This window comes from Silurus meridionalis, chromosome 19 (assembly GCF_014805685.1).
Source record: "Silurus meridionalis isolate SWU-2019-XX chromosome 19, ASM1480568v1, whole genome shotgun sequence".
Lineage (NCBI taxonomy): Eukaryota > Metazoa > Chordata > Actinopteri > Siluriformes > Siluridae > Silurus > Silurus meridionalis.
This window is the reverse complement of record NC_060902.1, coordinates 9,524,179-9,543,553: the sequence shown is the minus strand read 5'-3', so window position 1 is coordinate 9,543,553 and position 19,375 is coordinate 9,524,179. Positions and strand designations below refer to the sequence as shown.

The 19,375-nt window shown below is 37.3% G+C and overlaps 1 protein-coding gene and 1 non-coding gene across 9 annotated transcripts in view; one reads left to right on the top strand and one right to left on the bottom strand.

Moving 5' to 3' along the window:
- The first annotated feature begins 628 nt into the window (after positions 1-628).
- On the top strand, positions 629-700 carry trnak-cuu. Its single transcript has one exon. It is a non-coding gene; the product is annotated as a tRNA-Lys (tRNA).
- A 5,192-nt stretch (positions 701-5,892) lies between these two features.
- iqsec1b (IQ motif and Sec7 domain ArfGEF 1b) overlaps positions 5,893-19,375 on the bottom strand; it is a 204,678-nt gene continuing 191,195 nt past the window's right edge. For 5 of the 8 annotated variants that reach the window (XM_046874778.1, XM_046874780.1, XM_046874781.1 and 2 more), the window contains 10 exons: positions 19,146-19,312; positions 18,868-19,007; positions 17,887-17,916; positions 16,970-17,095; positions 16,502-16,601; positions 14,873-15,034; positions 14,403-14,579; positions 13,003-13,026; positions 12,595-12,644; positions 5,893-9,994 (listed from right to left, as the gene is read on the bottom strand). In XM_046874778.1, coding sequence (XP_046730734.1) covers positions 9,476-9,994; positions 12,595-12,644; positions 13,003-13,026; positions 14,403-14,579; positions 14,873-15,034; positions 16,502-16,601; positions 16,970-17,095; positions 17,887-17,916; positions 18,868-19,007; positions 19,146-19,312 — 1,495 coding nt within the window. In that variant the 3' untranslated portion in view covers positions 5,893-9,475. The remainder of the gene's footprint in view (positions 9,995-12,594; positions 12,645-13,002; positions 13,027-14,402; positions 14,580-14,872; positions 15,035-16,501; positions 16,602-16,969; positions 17,096-17,886; positions 17,917-18,867; positions 19,008-19,145; positions 19,313-19,375) is intronic. The other 3 variants (XM_046874779.1, XM_046874784.1, XM_046874785.1) reach the window with 2 other exon arrangements.

Here is a 19,375-nt window from a genome sequence, read left to right as displayed (position 1 = left end):
ACACCATCTACCACTCCATCCAATTCACTCCAGAATTTTTCCTTCTCCTCCATCTCACAGCCGACTTGTGGAAAATAAGCACTGATGACATTTATCATCAACCCTTCAATTTCTAGCTTCACATTCATCACCCTATCAGAAACTCTCTTCACCTCCACTACACTTTTACTGTACTCTTCCTTCAGGATCACCCCTACACCATTCCTCTTTCCATCCACACCATGGTAGAACAGTTTAAACCCACCTCCAATATTCCTGGCCATACTCCCTTTCCACTTAGTCTCCTGAACACACAACATAGCCACATTTCTCCTCTCCATCATATCAGCTACCTCTCACCCTTTACCAGTCATAGTACCCAAATTTAAAGTACCAACCCAAACCTCTACGAAAATTAGCTCAGGTGCCTCCCATTTCTCTTAATCATTGCTAAAATATTTCTTCACCTTTACTGGAGTCCACCTGTGGAAAAGTCTTTTGATTGGTCTTTTTATTTGGAAAGGCACACACAGCAGGCCTCACCACTGACAATAAATATCAGAGCAAAAAACAAGCAATGAGGTCAAAGAAACTGCCTGCAGAGCTTGAATTAAGGATTGTTGCACATCACATATATGGAGAAGAGCGTTCCCTGGTGGTCTAGTGGTTAGGATTTGGTGCTCTTACCACCATGGCCTGGGTTCGATTCCTGGTCAGGGAGCCAAACCCAGCCATTAGGGTTGCACAAGCCAGTGCACTCTTAGTGCCAGTCCCAAGCCCGGATAAATGGGAAGGGTTGCGTTAGTAAGGACATCCAGCATAAAATTGTGCCAAATTGAACATGCGGATCACGAATACAGATGATCTGCTGTGGCGACCCCTAATGGGAGAAGCTAAAAAGAAAGTTTTTACATATCTGGAGAAGGCTAGAAAAACTTGCTGCTGCACAGAAGATTTCCAAGAGCACAGTGGCCTCCATAATTCTCAAATGGAAGTAACGTGGCACAATCAGGAATCTTCCAAGAACTGGGTGCCTGGCCAAACTGAGAATTCAAGGGGAGAAGGGCTATAGTAAGAGAGGTAACCAAGAATGAATAAGCTCCGGAGAGCCTGTGAGGAGGTGGGACAATGTTCCAGAATGACAACAACTGCACTGCAGCCTCCACTGTTCTGGGCTTTAAGGCAGAGTGGTTAGATCGAAGCCTCTCCTCAGTGCAACACCCACGCAAGCCCGCTTGGAGTTTGCCAATAGGCACCTGAAGGACTCTCAGACTGTTTGAAACAAAATTCTCTTGTCTGATGAAACCAAGATTCAAACTTCCTCAATTCTAAATGTTTTGTCTGGTGGAAATCAGACACCACTTATCGCCTGCTCAAAACCATCCAAATTCAAACATGTTGGTAGCAGCACCATGCTGTGGGGGGAGCAGCACCATACTGAGGACCTCAGTCTGTGCTGAAGGTTCACCTTACCACAGGACAACAACCCTAAGCAGATGGCTAAGACAACACAGGAGTGGTTTAGGGACAACTCTGTTAATGTCCTAGAGTGGCCCAGCCAGAGCCTTGACTTAAACCCAATTAAACATCTTAGGAGAGACCTGAAAGTCCACCTATTGTCCCCATCAAACCTTGCCAATTTTAAGAAGATCGGTCATGAAGAATGTGAGAAAATCCCCCAATCCAAGGTGTGCAAAGCTTGTGGCACCATACCCAAAAAGACTTGCAGCTGAAATTGCTGCCGAAGGTACTTCATCTAAGTACTGAGGAACGAGTCTGAATACTACTGTAAATGTAATATTTCATGTAGTATTAGGCTGCAACATAAAATGTGAAGGGGGTCTGAACGCACTGTATACAGGTAATATCTGTGAAAGCAATACAGTGTAGTGATATATATATATATATATATATATATATATATATATATATATATATATATATATATATATATATACACACACACACACACAGTGTGCATGGAGAGGTGAAACAGTACCCCCAAACCGAGGTGAATGTGTCTATAAACGGGCAGACAAAAGTACCAGAAGACGTGGTATGACCAGCAAGCCTGTTCCAGAGAGCTACGACCAGGACAGAAAGTACTGTTGTTGCTGCCAACGTCCACAAGTAAGCTCCTTATGAAGTGGCAGGGGTCCTACAGTGTGGTACGGAGGATGGGGCAGACGTCGTACGAAATCTATCATCCGGACAAAGGCAAGGCAAAACAAACTTACCATATTAACCTGCTGAAGGAGTGGAAAGAGCCTCCCAGCTAAAAGGCAGACCCGGTACTGCTCATTCAGAAGGTGGAGGAAGAGCAGGAGGAGGATCATCCGGAACCAAAGGCTAGCGGGCAGACACAGCCAGCAGAGGTAGACCTCGGACACCTGGAGGCACCCAAACAGGCTGAGCTGCAAATGCTCTTTGGTCGATACCCGGCGTTGTTTCGTCAGAGGCCTGGATGGACCAACCTGGTACAACACAAGATCCACCTGACCAATACAACCTCATCTCGACAGAGACCGTATCGGGTACCTGAGAGGCTGGTGGCACCACTGAAGGCAGAAGTTAAGACTATGCTGGAGATGGGAGTAATCGAGCTGTCAAGCAGTGAATGGAGTAGTCCAGTGGTCATCGTACCGAAGAAGGACAACACCCTCCGCATCTGCATTGACTTCTGTCGATTAAACTCCCAGTCCCAGTTCGACGCGTACCCGATGCTACGCATTGATGATCTGCTGGAAAAAATCGGGGGAGCCAAGTACGTGACCACCTTAGACCTGTGTAAGGGATATTGGCAGGTGCCTCTGGAAAAGACGTCCAGACCTTACACAGCGTTCAGGACCCCACTAGGACTGTTCCAGTTCACGGTTCTTCCCTTCGGCCTACACGGGGCACCAGCAACATTCCAAAGGTTGATGGACCAAGCGCTGCAAGGCGGGGAAGAATGGTTGGCCGCGTATCTGGACGATGTGGTGGTCCATAGCGAGACCTGGGCTGATCACCTAAACCACCTCGAACAGACCCTGAGGAGGATCCAGGAGGCGGGCCTGACACTGAACGTGGGAGTTGTAGATGTGTTGTATTGTGGAGTTAGTGGAGTTGGAGAGCTATTGTAGTGAATGCACATGAGCAGGTGCGCCTACTTTGTATATAGGTTTCTTTACTTTCCTCATAATTGTCTTTGTTTTGTTATTTTTCCACTTGTTCTTTTCTGTGGAGTTGTATATACTTTGGACTTTGCACTTAAGCACACTGTAAATAAATACCACTTTACACGGAACATCACAGCGAGTATTGCCATCATTTGGGTAAAAGGCAAACCCGTAAGGCTGCTCTACCACATTTGGTGTCAGAAGTGGGATTCGAACCCACGCCTCCATAGGAGACTGGAGCAATTTATAAACAATTGAACAATTCTGAAATAATGTCATCTTCACTGCTCAACAGTTGAAGGAGTTTTTGTCCAGTCTATACCATGTTACCAAAACACCTTTTCCACAAAATAACTAAGGCATTTAAAAAAAAAGACATTATTTTGCAGAAAACACACTGAGCAAAATTAGAGAACATCAATGACTGTAGCATGGAAAAACATTACAACAAAATTTTCTGAAGGTTACAACAGTCAGCAATTAGTAGGAAGTGTACAGGCCTCTGCTCTGAATGACTTCAGCACATCTGCAGCCACAGGACAGCACTAGTCTCTCACACTGCTCTGGTGTGATTTTGGTCCACTCTTCTTCCAGTCTCCTCCACAGTTCGGTGACTGTAGTGGGTTTCTTGGCCATAACTTTGTCACCTAGGATTTTCCAGAGGTTCTGTATTGAGTTGAGATCAGGACTCTGGGCAGGCCATGTCATTATTTCAATGTTTTCAGTTTCAAGGAACTGCTTTACCCGTTTTGCTGTGTGACATGGAGCGTTGTCCTGCATGAATACTGCGGGCTGATTGGGTGATGAACGCATGGAAGGAACCATATGTTGTTGAAGAAGGTTCTGATAAACATTTGCATTTACTCTGCCATGTAGCTGTACAAGAGGCCCAACTCCTGCTGCAGAAAACATGCCCCAAACCATGACACTTTCTCCTCCACTTTTCACTGACTTCACAGATTTGGAACAACCAACTTGTCTTGCTATGGCTGATAGGGTCATCTCTTTGGCCTTCATTTGGACGACCTGCTGCCGGAGGCTTTCAATCACTTTAGAACGGCCCACCATCTTGCAGAGTCAGATAAACTGGAAGTTAGGCTGCCAGTTAAATAGGGGTTGACAGATAATCAAGGAAATTAGCACCAGGTACCAGATTAACACCAATAACTGGGAGGTATCTGAAAGTGTTCTCTAATTTTGATCAGTGTGTTTTCTGCAAAATATTGGTTTTTTTTTTTAAATGCCTTAGTTATTTTGTGGAACAGGTGTTCTGGTAGCATGGTATAGACTGGACAAAAACTCCAACTGTTGAGCAGTGAAGATGACATTATTTCAGAATTGATCAATTGTTTATAAATTGTTTTCTAATTTTGATTGCCAGTGTATATATTCTGAAATTAAAAATGTTACTTTCCGGAGATCAGGAGTAAAGCTCTAGAATTTTTATGCGTGTCACTTTATTTCTATACTGATGTGATGGTTCAGGACCGTTGAAGAAAATTTGACAGCCAGTATCTTTTACAAACTAAACTGATTGTAGCTTTGCAAAAACATGACTAAATCATGATACATCTCACATCCTTTCCCTGCCGTCTCTATAGACATCTTCCTCATCTCCTCCTTTGGCCAGCTGATACTACAATAATCAAAATTTATATTTGTTTTCGTCAATCTACACTTATATTACAGCTAAAGCTTTTTGGGTTCATTTCTGTCCTTGCCTTGGCCATTTGTAATGTGTGGGTATATGTATATATATATATATATATATATATATATATATATATATATATACTGTGTATATATATATATATATATATATATATATATATATATATATATATATATATATATAAATAATATACATATTACAAATGGCCAAGGCAAGGACAGAAATGAACCCAAAAAGCTTTAGCTGTAATATACATTTAGGATTTTATGAAGGTTTTAAAGTGTATTATTGGCATATTGATATTTTACATTATTTTCCTAGATCGCCACTGATATGATTGTCCTCACGACACAAACATATTTTTACACCAGTTTCTTTTTGATAATTATGCCTAAGCAAATTCACCTAAATAATGCAACACTATTACTATTTACTATTTATATTTACTATGTTTGCTTATATTAAAGCAGATCACAAATTTGCTAAGTTTAATACATGATATGGCCAAAGGTTTTTGGTCAAATTACCATCACATAAATTTGTTCTTTTTGATTAAGCAATTCTTTGCTGTTATAATAACCTCCACCTTTCTGGATAGGTTTTTCATTAGATTTTGTAGTGTGGCTGTAGGAATTTAGCCAAAAAAAGTTCAGGTTAGATTTAATGAGGAAGCCAGGGCAGTCAGAGGCCCAGTTTGTCCCAATAGTTTTCACTAAGGTTGTGCAGGCTAATCGACTTCTTCCACACTAACCTCTGCAAACTGTCTCTTTATGGATCTCATTCTGTGCACTGAAGCACTGTCATGCTGGAACAAGGTTTGGGCCTCTTAGATTCAGTTTTGGGAAATTGTAACAGTATACAAATATTATATACAATTCTGTTTTCTGCCTTTCAGGAATATTTTGGGGGTGTCATGGTCTTTTGGAATGTAAGTGTTTTTTTAATTATTATTATTATTATTTTTTTAGTTCTGTTCAGTACAACAATCTTATTTTGAATTGGAAGACATTTAATACATTGCACATGTTTAGTAACAAACTGCATTTTCCCCAGGGTACATGTCACAAACAGATCAACAAGTTGTAAATCTGACAGTATACTTTTATTGTGTGATAATCACATGGTCACAGTTATAGATGTACATCTATAGGGTCTCAATCTACTTAGAAACAGAATACATTTCAACATGTATAGTCTCTTCTCTTGATCAGACAACTAGACCTATAAAATGAGCTACATTGTATGTTTGTGTGTGTATATCTGTCGAAATGCAGTGTGTCAGACTAAATATGAGAAATCCGGGTAAGAGCCAGTTGTAAAGACCTACAGAGGGTCCAATGCCAAATCAAATACATTTGGTAGTAGAAGTGAGTTAACTCTCTTTAAAAAGATAAAACTGTACTAATGAAATGATGGTTGACAAATTAACTACTAATACTATACAGACTCTATACACACATTAGTCCCATAGCCCTAACTTACCCCTTTCAAATTCAATTAAAGAAATATTCATAGGCCTTTTTTCCCATTTATACGTTTGTCATATATACATAGATAATTTGTGTCACACACCTATACACAGTGCGATGCTGTCTCTCTTTTTTTTTCTTTTTTTTTCTTTTTTTAAACAATAAATAAAACCAGAGTACATGCTTATGTGCAGCAAGATTGTGTAAAAAGTGTAAAATGTACGAGAAGGCAAAAAAAAAAAAACCTTCCATTTATAAACTGAACATGGATATATGCAATGGAATAAGCAGAATTAAATAAGTTGATTTCCTATGTTTATGGAAGATGACAGTTCAACCAACAGTCCAAATGCATGCAATGGAGTAGAAGTTTTAGACTAAACATCCTGTACTTCACACCATTAAAGTATTACACTTGCTTTTCACTGCATTCAAATGAAACACAAAAAAACAAAAATTCCAACCAAACAGCAAAAAAAAAAAAAAAAAAAAAAAGCAATATAATGCTTCAACAAAGGTTTAAGAAAAAAGAAATGTAGAGACATTTGCTTTTCTTACTTTGTCCCAGAAATCAATTAATTTCAAGATTCATTTAGAGGTATAATCTGTTAAATTAATTCATTATTGTGACATGGCTTAATAAATATTATCTATGGAAAAATGGAAAAGATCCATCTGAGATTAAATTGTTTCTATGTGAATTACACACCTGAACCTGGATCTGACAGCAGCATTCAAGGAGCAATAATAATAATAATAATAATAGTAATAATAATAATAATAATAATAATAATAATAATAGACAGAGATTAGTGACTTGCTTTATAACCACTTCATCTTGATAACCACCATTTATATGCAAGTAATATATAAATTATTTGAGAAGTAGTTGAGAAGCTTAATCTACTTTTAAAGCCTCGATACACAGTTTGTACTGTATAGATGAAATATAGTTCTATTTGTTCTATTCATTTTGTTTTATAGCTGAATATCTTCTGGTACAAAATATGACAAAATGACTTCCATAGGTACACAGTCGCATGAAGAGAAGTTTACATACTTTTAATGTCACTTAAATTTCAACAACAGTCAAAGGTAACACTGATATTTTTTGGGAATATACAATATTTAGAGAATATTCTTACAGTATAATGTTACATGCAAGAGTAATTCAGTGGACATTCTTCACTGCAATTCGCTAGAACAGAGAAAGGAGGGAGAGAAGCAATGCAGAATTAAAGACAAGGACAAGCTTAAAGGAAAAAAGAAAGTCTGTCACTAGATTGCAAATGTTCACTTACAAAACAGAAACATATACATATTGCACATAAGATTAGTACGGAAAAAAACAAACATACAAACCAAACAATCAAAAGAATGGGACCAACAGAAAAAAATAACAATTGCAAAGCAAAAGCTCTTCACTGCTGATACTCGTCTCAGATAGTACAAACTTCTATCATAGTTGCTGTACATAAATGAATACTTACAAAATGAGACAAGTGCCATTCAGATCTTTCTTATCTGAGCTCAGATCAAGTGAATCAAATTATAACTTCATCATCTCATTTCTATACACAGCATACTCAGCATAAAGGAAGTTACAAAAATTAAGATGTGTGGAAAAATATGATTTAACCTCTTTTCTTAATTTGCTGTGATAAGTTACATATCTCATCCCCTGGTTCAGCCTATCCTTAGCTTAATTTGTGAACAAGTGAAAGGTGTTTATTAAAAAACAAAAGAAAACAAACCAAAAGCAGATTTTTAGAAAGCCTGATCAATTTATGCTGCATGCAGAACCACAAACAGCAGCACCCAGTGGGGTGAAGGGGCACAAACTCACTTAGCCTGCTGAGAAAACAAATAGCACAGCAAGAAACTGGGAGAGATCTCTTTTGAAATAAAGGAAAAGTAATTTTAAACGTAACTCTGAAATGTAGCCTCCCTCCTTAAAGTCAAAAAACAACATTCTAAATTCTCTTGAGCAAAGCATGTATGTAATATGTATGTATTTCCTCGTCAGTCTCAAATCTGTTTGATTATTATCATCTTTAAATGTACAGGTAAATTCATATAATTTTATTTATCCCTAAAAAAGTAGTTAAAAAAATAAAACCATGGTGCAATAAGTGGCCAAGACTGAGGAGTCAAGGCCTAAGAAGGATTCCTGCATTAGCTAGCTCCTTACTCCTGATTGTTTAGTGATGAGCAGACGACAGTAAACACAGTTCTGCCGGAACAGAAAATTCTCTGTGTTTGCTTATGAATCTTCCAGAATTTTGCTTCAAAGGCAATCCAGAAGAGTTTGTGGTCAAGCCCTCATGCCTAATCAAAAGGACTGAGTTTTATACAGTGAAACTAGATCTTCTACTTTAAGAGTATAATACTGAGAATTTTTTTATCTCACGCCTCAGACGCTTTTTGTTCTGTAACAGTAATATTGATTGTTGATATCTTACAAAATAGTATATGCACGACATACACAAAGCATTTCTTACTAACTCAGTAACTGCTTTTGAATAATTGGCACATTTAAAGACTGCTAACTATTTCACAGAGAACTGTGGTCTACAGCTACATTAAATACTGGAACACATACGTCTTTGTGAGTGATTTTATTCATGGCTAGACTTTTGATCGTTGTATTTGAACTCTCCAATTCTAGGCATAATCGTTCTACTGAGACTGTTTGATTCTGCTAATTAACAAGCAGGGTATTTTATACTGTAGTACTTCATAAGCAATTAATTACAAGATAAAACAGTAGATATGGTCTTTGTGCATGCTTGGCATTGTCATTTCATGAAAGCCGGACAGGCTTCCAGGTGTTAAGTAAAAGAAAAAAAAAAAAAAAAAGGAAAAAAAAAAAAAGGAAATAATCAACCTAATGAGAAAAAGCAGCATTGCCTGAACAAATGAACAATGATGTGCAGGAAATGTGGAAATGGAGGTGGGAAACCCACAGGGTCTAGAAGCCCTCTGAAAGCCTGGAAGAGAAAGCCAGTGCTACACAGTGTGCATCCCCTTTCTCTTCCCTGAGGAAAGGGGCTCAAAATGAAATAAAATGAGTCACAATGCCATTTTTCTTTTGTTTGTTTTCATTCCCCATGGTTTCTGGGCCACAGTCTTCACATGCCAGCTATAAAGCAAATCTGCCAAGGTGCCTCTGGAAAGTCACTCCCAGTCTCACTCCCTCACACCACAGTGCTGATGCCGCTGTGTTTGGGCTTTGCACTGCCTGGGCCGGCTGCAGGGGGCGGAACCTGGCTGTGGTGGTGCTGCAGGTGGGAAGGATGGGGCGGATGCTGAGCGTGGGAGTGTGGTGCATGTGAATGGCTATGGGAGGAAGAGGCAGGTGCAGAAGAGGGGTGGTACTGGATATGTGCAGGAGGGTGGTAATGGTGGTGGTGGTGGTATGGAGGTGGGTTCTGCTGAACGTGGCAGTACTGAGTGTGGTGTGGTGGATGTGTGTCGCTTAGACTTGTGCCCTCGCGAGCTGTGTGGTGCAAGTTGGACGGGTGCGGCGTGTGAGAGATCAGGGTGGGGTGGGATGGATGAGGGGGCTGCGGGGGCAGGGAAGGAGACTTGACGCCCCGCTTGGTGCCGAACAATGAGCCGAGCAGTGAGGATGAGCTGGGCATTGAGTGCTGGCGTGAGGGGCAGTCACGACTGGAGGCAGCACGGCGCCTGTGAGGGCTGTTAATGATGGAGCCCTGTAGACAAACACACGCACACACACACACACGCACACACGCACACATAAAATTTAAGAGGAAAGAAAGCACAAAAACTCTGCACATGACTGATAAAAACACAGCAGGGAATCAGACTACTGTGCTGAAAGGCTGTGTGACTGGGGTGATTCACTGTACATAACAAATACAAATGAGTTGTTTATACACAATGTATTTTATTCGATCTTAATTAGCAGCAATATGAAAATAGACACATTATTTTGTGGATCCCCTGATATGAGATGGAGGTCAGTCAATAAAATATTTTCATGTTTACAAGAAAACATTTTATATTTCTTTCATTTCACCTCTAATATCAACATGACTGGTATATAACTTCTCTATTATTATTCTCTATTATATATAACTGCAATTAAAACTAGTTTAAAATGTTTCATATTTGGATAGTTGTACAGTATAGTTTCTGTTTATGTAGTGATTTAAAATTGGTCATGGTAACTCGAACAGCTTTCCAGGACTGGAGTCTGACATGCTGCTATAAAAGCAGTGCACTGGAGAATAAAATTATCTGTTACAGGTTGAATGGAGCGGAAAGAATCAAAAGACTACAGGATGAATTTGTAATCAGTGCAATATAAAATTCCATGCATCACATTAGTCATCAGTATGGCATATTTGGTAACAAAAATGGATAGTACTTTCAGGCAGCATGGCACAGTGCATAACAAAACCACATCTGTCACACAATAGAAGAGAGAAGATACTGAATGGTCATGCATGCCATGCAAAAGCTGGAACAGGTAGTGAATGCTAAATATTACTATTTGCATTTGTGTGTGTATATTTTTCAGTCACATACAATAGTGTTTAATTACTATGCCCTCAAGTCATGATATTTCTAATCATCCTTAAGCACTGAAGAAATATTTATAGTCATATTCTTACTTTGCTACTTTTCTGCTACTTCCCTACATGATAGGAAAAGGGGTCTTTTTCTGACAAGGGCACTTTAACATTTCTTTGCATCACAGGTTGTTGATACTCAAAGTGCATATATATATATATATATATATATATATATATATATATATATATATATATATATATATATATATATATATATAAGCTGTGTGAATGTAATTTCCTTTGTCTCTGTCTCAGTCAGTGGTTCTACAGTGTCGAGTTCATTACTTGTTTCTATCCTTTAATATCTATAAAATCTTAATTTTAAAATGGTTGAGGGAAAAGATGTGTGTATATATTATATATACATATGTATACATATATACATGGCTTTCGGTTTGGTACATGTGTCCCGAATGCAATCCTCTTTATGTGCGTACATCTGAGTTCCCTCAGGAATGTTGGTGGACTGCAAGTTTGTTTAGACTCCGCCTCGTACTTGCCTTTTTAAAAATTGTATTATTAAACAATGCAAGGGGTATAAAAATAAACTAGAGACACTGTGGCTACTTGCTCTGTACCGGAAATAAGATTTGTTTTGTGCATGCATGAAAACGCTAAAGAATCCATAGCATTAACCAGGAAGTGACTAGCGGGTAACGCTAGTGCTATGGATTCTTTAGCGTTTTATGTCAAGCTTTAAGAATTTGACAATTCCACATATTGAGGGAGTGACTGAATGAAGGATGGAAGGATGAAGACATTTGTTTAAGTATGCTGAAATAAGTAGAACAGTTAAGTAGATCATATCCTTAGAAAATGTAATATTAAATGTAAAACACACAAACACACATCTGTAGTACCCAAATAGGGTCTAACAAATGTAAACTATTCTATTTATTTAATTGTATGTAATCAATTAAATTATGAGGGAATTTAATTAATTACTCAATTTAATGAAAATAATAAAGTATATTGCATTAATTTGATTTGTTCTATACATTTTTTTTTATAAAATATTTTATATATTATTTAACCATGCAGCCGTTTTATTTAAAATTGTTGTAATAATGTAAACTGTTCAAATGATTTTTACAAATGTTAATACTAATAAACTGCGTCATTTAAAAAACAACAAGCAAGTTTATGTTTTGCATTTCTTCCCACTAACTGTACCGAAATTAAACAGAACCGTGACTTAAAAACTGAGGTACATACTAAACCATGAATTTTGTGTACTATTACACCCCTTTCATATATATATATATATATATATATATATATATATATATATATATATATATATATATATATATATATATATATTATATAGTGTATGTGTGTAACAATAGCTTCACTGAAAAAGTTCAAACCCTTCTAAAAGGAACATATCGGAATTAGAGTTGACTTAATGGTCTTCAATATTCAATAATTGAAATCATTATACTGAGAGCAAAATGTTTATTTGAAAACATTATTAAAATTCCAATTATGATGTGTTTGTTCAGCTGAAAAGAGAAGGAGAATGCATTGACATTCAAGGAAATTGCTCATGCAGTGAGTGAGTTTCAACACTGTCATCACAACACAACTAAGAGAACCAAGTGTGCAAAGAAAAATGAAACAGTTGAAGTTTCACACTCAAAGGCATAACTAAGAAGGAGCTCTTGCTCCTAGCAGTCTGGACTGGTTGAGCCTTACATTATGGTACTTACGTCCATATTGCTGTCTAGAGATCCTGCACTGCTGCGGCGACCTCGCTTGCCTGAGCAGGACATGCCACAGATCAGAGCACGCTTACACAACACAGCACAGCACAGCACAATGGAGGGAAAAACAGAGTAGCATCTAGCCTGCTTGCCTGCAGTGGGCACTAACAGATATCAAGCAAGCCACTAGTTGCCTAACGTCAGGTTGGGAGAACAGGATTGGGTAAGTGAGGAGAAGTCTCCTGGGTCTTATTAGAAGTGGAAAATGAAAGATTTTATTTCATTTGATTGAATACATTCTAGGCTAGCATGAATAGATCCATCATGTCTTTCTTGCATGATTTAGCCTGCATAATATAAAAGGCAACTAACTCAAAGCATCTAACAGAACACATTATAATGAGACTAACTTACCTAGCAGTACTACAGGATACAGAGCTAAAAAAAAATAACAATGGGGAATATATGTAAGAATGACAATTTGTTTTGTCTTTGATGTAGGAAAACCTAAACTCATAAACCTAATCGTATCATAGCAGTCATATTACCCATCAAGATTACAATGCCTAAGAGTTAAATATCACCAATATGATAAACATAGTAAGCATTCTATTTGGAACTTCTCAAATACAATACAAAACATGTGTCTATGTAATCCATGAGCTGGATTGACAGGTCCAGAGCAGTCAGGTCCATGAGCTGTCCTCAGCAGGGACAAAGTCTTATCACAAATACATACAAGGTGTTCTTCATCCTCATCTCTGTTATGCTATATAACATTTAAAGATGCCTACTGAAACACACACACTGCTTTCTGATTTCATTGTCTTTGTTGACTTCTCACTCGCAGTGTGGCCATATTATCGCCTGGCTGTGCTAATAGAAAAGATGTGGGTAGCTGTTAAAACACTTTCTTACTTTCTCTGGTGCAGTCATTATCATGCAATCATGCAGCCTTAAACTAAGTGCAAAGCATATCAATTGCTTACTCTGATTTATTTACCTTTTTATCAAACCCTTTTGCACTATTGATCTGTGGTGATTATAATCAGTATTCACAGCCAGCAACTGCCCACCTTGGGCACAAAGTTCATTCAACTCAATTAAAAATTGGCTTCAATGTTTTTAAATGATGGCATGTAATCGTAAGGAGTCCAACATGGTGGGAGCAAGTGTTTTAGATGAAAGTATAAACACAGTCACAGGAACAAGATGTTTAATCATGATTTAGAGGAATTAGATTATTTCCTGGCCTGTAGTTGGCGGGAATCTTTTTAGTTCTTATCTACATGCTTTTGAATTTCAATAAAGAGATCAGACAACGTAAAAGCAATGCAGTGAAGGTTTTGCTTTTCAGTGTAAGACATTGTTGTACATGTATGCATCATTGCTTATATCTGCCATGGAATGTCTGGGATATCTATCTGGTGTGGAAAAAGATTTTCACATGACAAAGAAAAACCCATAAAGGTAAAAAAATCTAATCATAACTGCTCCTTCTGGGCTATATTTTTTACTCACTGATAATTATATTTGTTAATAGTTATGATTCCTCAAGTGGCAAAAAAAAAATTATTCAGATACTGTACTTCTTATTTAGACTTCTTCTGGAACAGAACCTGTGAGGATTTATTTACACTTACTAAATATGAATGGTGCAGGAGGTAGTGGGAAAATTAGTTATTGTGCCAGTAGATTGTTAGATTAAAGAGCAGTTGAGATTGTTTATAGCACCACCAGGACTTTGATGAACTGTCCTAAGAAAAGTTCTACTTATTAGAAGTTAACTTTCTTGTAGTGACGTTTGAAATTACCTGCATCAGAAAGGTCACGTAGTGAGCTGCTGAGGGCGCTTCTCTTCAGACCCTCCCCCATGGCATAGCTGTCATCCAGACTAGCTCGGCTCAGGTTACCATTGCCTGTCTCCTTTTTCAGACCAGAGCTCTGTGAGATGCTAGGCCGTACCACTCCTTTCTGCTTTTCCAACTCAGCTACACACACACACACACACACACACACACACACACACACTTTAAAAGCTGTGTTTATTTTCTGTTCCAACGAACACTAAACCTCTAGTATTACAAAAAAAAAAATGCATCCAAAGAACTGTCTAACCAGTAAAAACTGAAAAGACCAAAATGTACCCTGACAGTGACACACAGACATTAAAAAGTAACTGAAAGAAAGCAAAAAATAATGATAGTCTTTCTGGTGTTAGTCTCTGGTATTAAATCGCAGGAGACTATAAATAAGGTTATAAAGGAAGGCTGATGATGCTCACATTCAATCCTATATTTCTCCATCTCCTGCACCTCTGCGATGGACTCCCGCAGGTCATCTGTAAACTTCTTGCGGTCTTGTGGGTTGGGTGCATTGAAGTTGATCAGAACTTTGATATCTGCACCGGGGATGGCTGATGTGAGCCGCACACCATTGGGATAAACTGGAAAACAAAAGGCAGGGATCAATTAACAAGCACAGGTAATGACACGGACCCTTTTTAAAATACATTCAGATATTACAACTTCATCTCGCATGTAAATTTGTATTATACATCTAAATCTAATATTTATTTATAAAATTGTATTGCTTTAAGGCAGTAATGCCTCTGTTTTAAGAATGTTTTGGGGAAGAAAAGCAGGTATCCAATCATGTGCACTTAAATACTCTACATCAAAAACCTCTTTTTAAGTGCTTGTGGTGGTAAATATAGTTCTGAACCGATTACAAAATACAGGTATTGTTGTCCTTGTTTAAAAATGAGGAAAATAATTTTATACTTTTCATACCTTCATACCAGTGCAAAAAATAAAAAATAAAAAAACAATGTATAGGAAAAATATTAAGAAAAACAATGGAGTAATAAAGTTCATTGTCATTGATGAATGGTTGGAACTATAATACAGATTTTAAAACCACTAATTATTTTTGACAAAATACTTTAGGAATATTCTAGTTTAAAAAAAATAATTTCTCATTTGACAGGAAACTTGTGTCTGTGCTTGTGTCTGTTGGGAGATTCAGAAAGGATGCGTTTTAATTTGTTAAATGGCAGCATGTTTTTCGTTATTTTCTGGCAAGCATTTTAAATATAATGCAATATTCATTTTCCCTTCCAATTACTGGGTTTGCATTCATTTTTTGACACTCATTTTAAATTGAATTATTTATTAACTATTCCCCTGCTGATTGTTGTTTATTAAACAGACCAGACAACAATTGGGTGAACATTTTGCTTTTCAGTTTAACAATGATTCCCACATGTCAGAAAGCTCCAATCACTGGTCATTTGATGAAGCACCTCACCATGTGCACTAACTGCATTATCAATATGCAAAAACTATAGCCTTCATTTCATTAAGCTACAGAAATGACAAAATGAATAAATGTAATTTTCTGTGTTGGGGTCAATTTACATAAGAACTGAAAGTGGCATAAATCAGCACATTAAGGACTGAAAGCAAGAAAGTGCAACACTTACTGTATGTAAAACAATTTTATACAATTTCCAAGTAACAAATGTCACATTTGTTTTGCACATATGAGCATTAATTCCTGCTACTATGCATACACTTGGTTGGAAAAATAAAAATGCTGTGACATTTTGTGTTTAAATAGTTGATACAGTAGGCTAAACATCAGGCTGACATCACAGCCTGCTTGGTAAAAAAAAATAATACAAAAATAAAAATAAAAAAATAAAAAAATAAAAAAAATTGAAACAAGAAACAGATATTGCTAAATTGAAGAGATAACATCAACATATAAGAGGAATGAAAACAACCTTTTAGCACATTTTGTTTATAGTTCTTAATTATAAATATTGATGTAAATAAAATTATTCACGACTGAAAATGAGAGATTCTCAGAGGTAAAAAGAAAAACGGGGTAAAAAAAATAAGACACTTACACTGGTTCTCAAAGAGAAGCACCTGCATGCCGTATAGAGAGAAGGACTGCCTGAAGCTGTAGGTCACTGAGTTCTTCTTCTTCTGGAAAATCTTTGTGACCTGAAACAAAAGGCTACAAATATCTCATGTGCAACTTACATAGGCTTGATTAATATTTGTTATTTTAACTGACTGTCCTCTATCATACAACATTTACAATATCATACAATTTCTTCAAAAAAATCCACTGCATCCTTTTTGAACTGGGAATTATTAACTTCACTGCAGGAAGACATATTTAGTATACATAAGCTAATAGATTAATAGTGCTGCTCCAATCAGTAGGAGAGAACAAGACTATCCTTCCTATCTAAAGACAGAAGCAACCATTTATGCAGTTGGTTCCAGTTAGAAGCTGCAGGATTTTCTACTTTCCCCTTGTACAGTACTTGGATGTTACACTAACAGCTCAATGAAGCTGTTCTTACCACCAGAAGGTCATTGAAGAGGAAGATCTCTCTCTGGTGGAGGCCGAGTTTCTGTGGTTTGTTGGGATCTGGGACCTCAAACAGTCTGCAGTAACACACTAGCCTGCGATGTGGTAAGGACAGAACCTGTAAAAGAGAAAGTACACAGCCCATGTTTATTACCATTTTATTTACAAATATCCAATGTTTGTGCCATTATGCTAAGGTCAGGCAAAAGGCAGATGTGGAAACGGGGACCAAACATATGATATTTCTATTTCACTTTTAGAAAAATAAAAATACAGCAAAGAACACAAAAAAGGGAAAACAGTAGCCACACTTATGTTTATAACCACAATGTTAAAGATAAATCACAGGGTAGTCAAACAGTAAATTATATATTGTATAATTTGGCAGTGTTGTGGTGATTTGTCATGACCAAAATATGCTGAAACATACATTTTCTTCCTCCAGTTAAAGAACCACAACAAAATGTATTAAAAAAACCTTGTTGACGCTAATAATTTTGAGAACACCGATAACAGTAAACATTTTTTAAATAGTTAAGGTAATCATTATATGAAAGGAATTCATAATTATGGACTGTCTAAAAGTGCACGTGAAGTGGTCAAAGGGTGAGATTCGGTTTCCACAGATTTGGCTAAAAAGAGTCTAAAATAAAACAATTTTTGTTCATTATAAGTAATTAGTGTGTTCTGCCTTCTTCAAATCCATGTCTGTGCATAAGAACCTTTAAATTGTTCACTTTATTTACAATCCTTTGTGTTTTCAACACATTACCTTCTTGCATTATTTAATAAAATTTCAGTTAGTTTCAGATACTACATGCTACTTGCTTGCTAAACATCAACGCATAGCTGGAAACTTGTGCCACATATGTTTTAACAACAATAAAAACTGAGCCAGATAATACGTACACATCCAAGGCCATGGTGGAGTGAGCCAATCTGTAAGACAAATAAAACTCAAGTAGGTCATAAATACAATAAACAGTGTGAGAAGTGTGAGAAAGGATTTGCAAGAAGAAGCATGGTGGGATATTAAATATGTTTTTTTCTTTCTTTTCTTTCCCCATGTCTCTAATTGTAACACATCTTTCTGGTGTCTGTAGGCTCTTGTGTTTCTGAGATGACTGCTGGAGTTGATGAAGAACATTGTTGCTGAGCTTGGAATAATTACCGCAGCGTGGGCCAGAGGAGCCTCCAGTTTTGCTCCACAGGGGCTCTCCATTAATGGTATGTTTGATGGGACTCACAGTGTTAAACAGACATGACGGATGGGGCTGCAGGTCAGGTTGTGTGTGCAATCTCCATTAGAAATAAAACGGTAATAATTACTATTTCAAAGCTGTGGTGGCTGAAGCTGAACTGCATTTAAGTTTCTACGAGCACCTTAGTTCCCAGGAGACTGAAGAGATCCTACTTAGATTAGGCAGAGATTTAAAGCCAACCTTAAAGCTTTCTAATTTTTGTTTTGTTCTTGCTTTACCTTTCTTACTTATGTCATCCATTAAGTAAAGTTATTTGTCCTAGACTGCAATAAAGAGGAAACCTTAGGAGAATAAACTTGAAGTAGAACAGAATTGAAAGGGTCAGTGGACATGAATGTCTAGGTTCTAAATTGCATATCTGTCCTATAGAACCAAAGTGTTTTTGTATATCTATTTCTAGATCTTGTCTATCTATCATTTAGAATATTAAGGCCACCTTGTGTGTAAATAATGTGACCTAAATAAGACTACGCTGCTCTTTAAATATAAAGTAAATGTAAAGAGTTTTTCAATTTTAAAGAACTATTTTTCTTTTAAGTCCTGACCTGTCTTAAGATCTGTAATGAACTGTGATGAGCAGCTCCAGATAGAAGGAAAGGATAGCAGATGTGGTGATAATGTCACTCACTGGCTTCTTCCCAACAATGAGCTTCTCTACTTTTTGCACTTGGGACACATGGTCTTCATTTGTTTTGAGCTCCCGTTTCCTGATACGCTCATAAATGCCAATCAGCATCTCACGTGGGATGTCTTCTCCATCATCAACCCCTGCCAGATAAGTAGGAGATTTGTACTTTAGTCAAATACAATTCAAAATGTATTACTCATTAAACAAGGAAAAGAAGCGCTCTTTTTTTGCTCTCTCCCAAATTAATTGTCTGTGTACTTTAAAGTTTAAAGTCACACCTCGCAGGTTCTTCACGAAGTCCTCCAGCTTCATCTTCCTCTCCGGCTTTACATTGGGGCTGTACATGTCAGTGTTGAGAAGGATGATAGCAAATGCCAGGATGAAGATCGTGTCTGGGTTGCGAAATTGCCGCACCACTCCAGGATTGCAGATGCAGTAGCGCTGACTAGATAGAAATAAGCAGTTTCCCCAAATGGAAAAAGTCAAAACAGAGGACCAAAAAAAATAA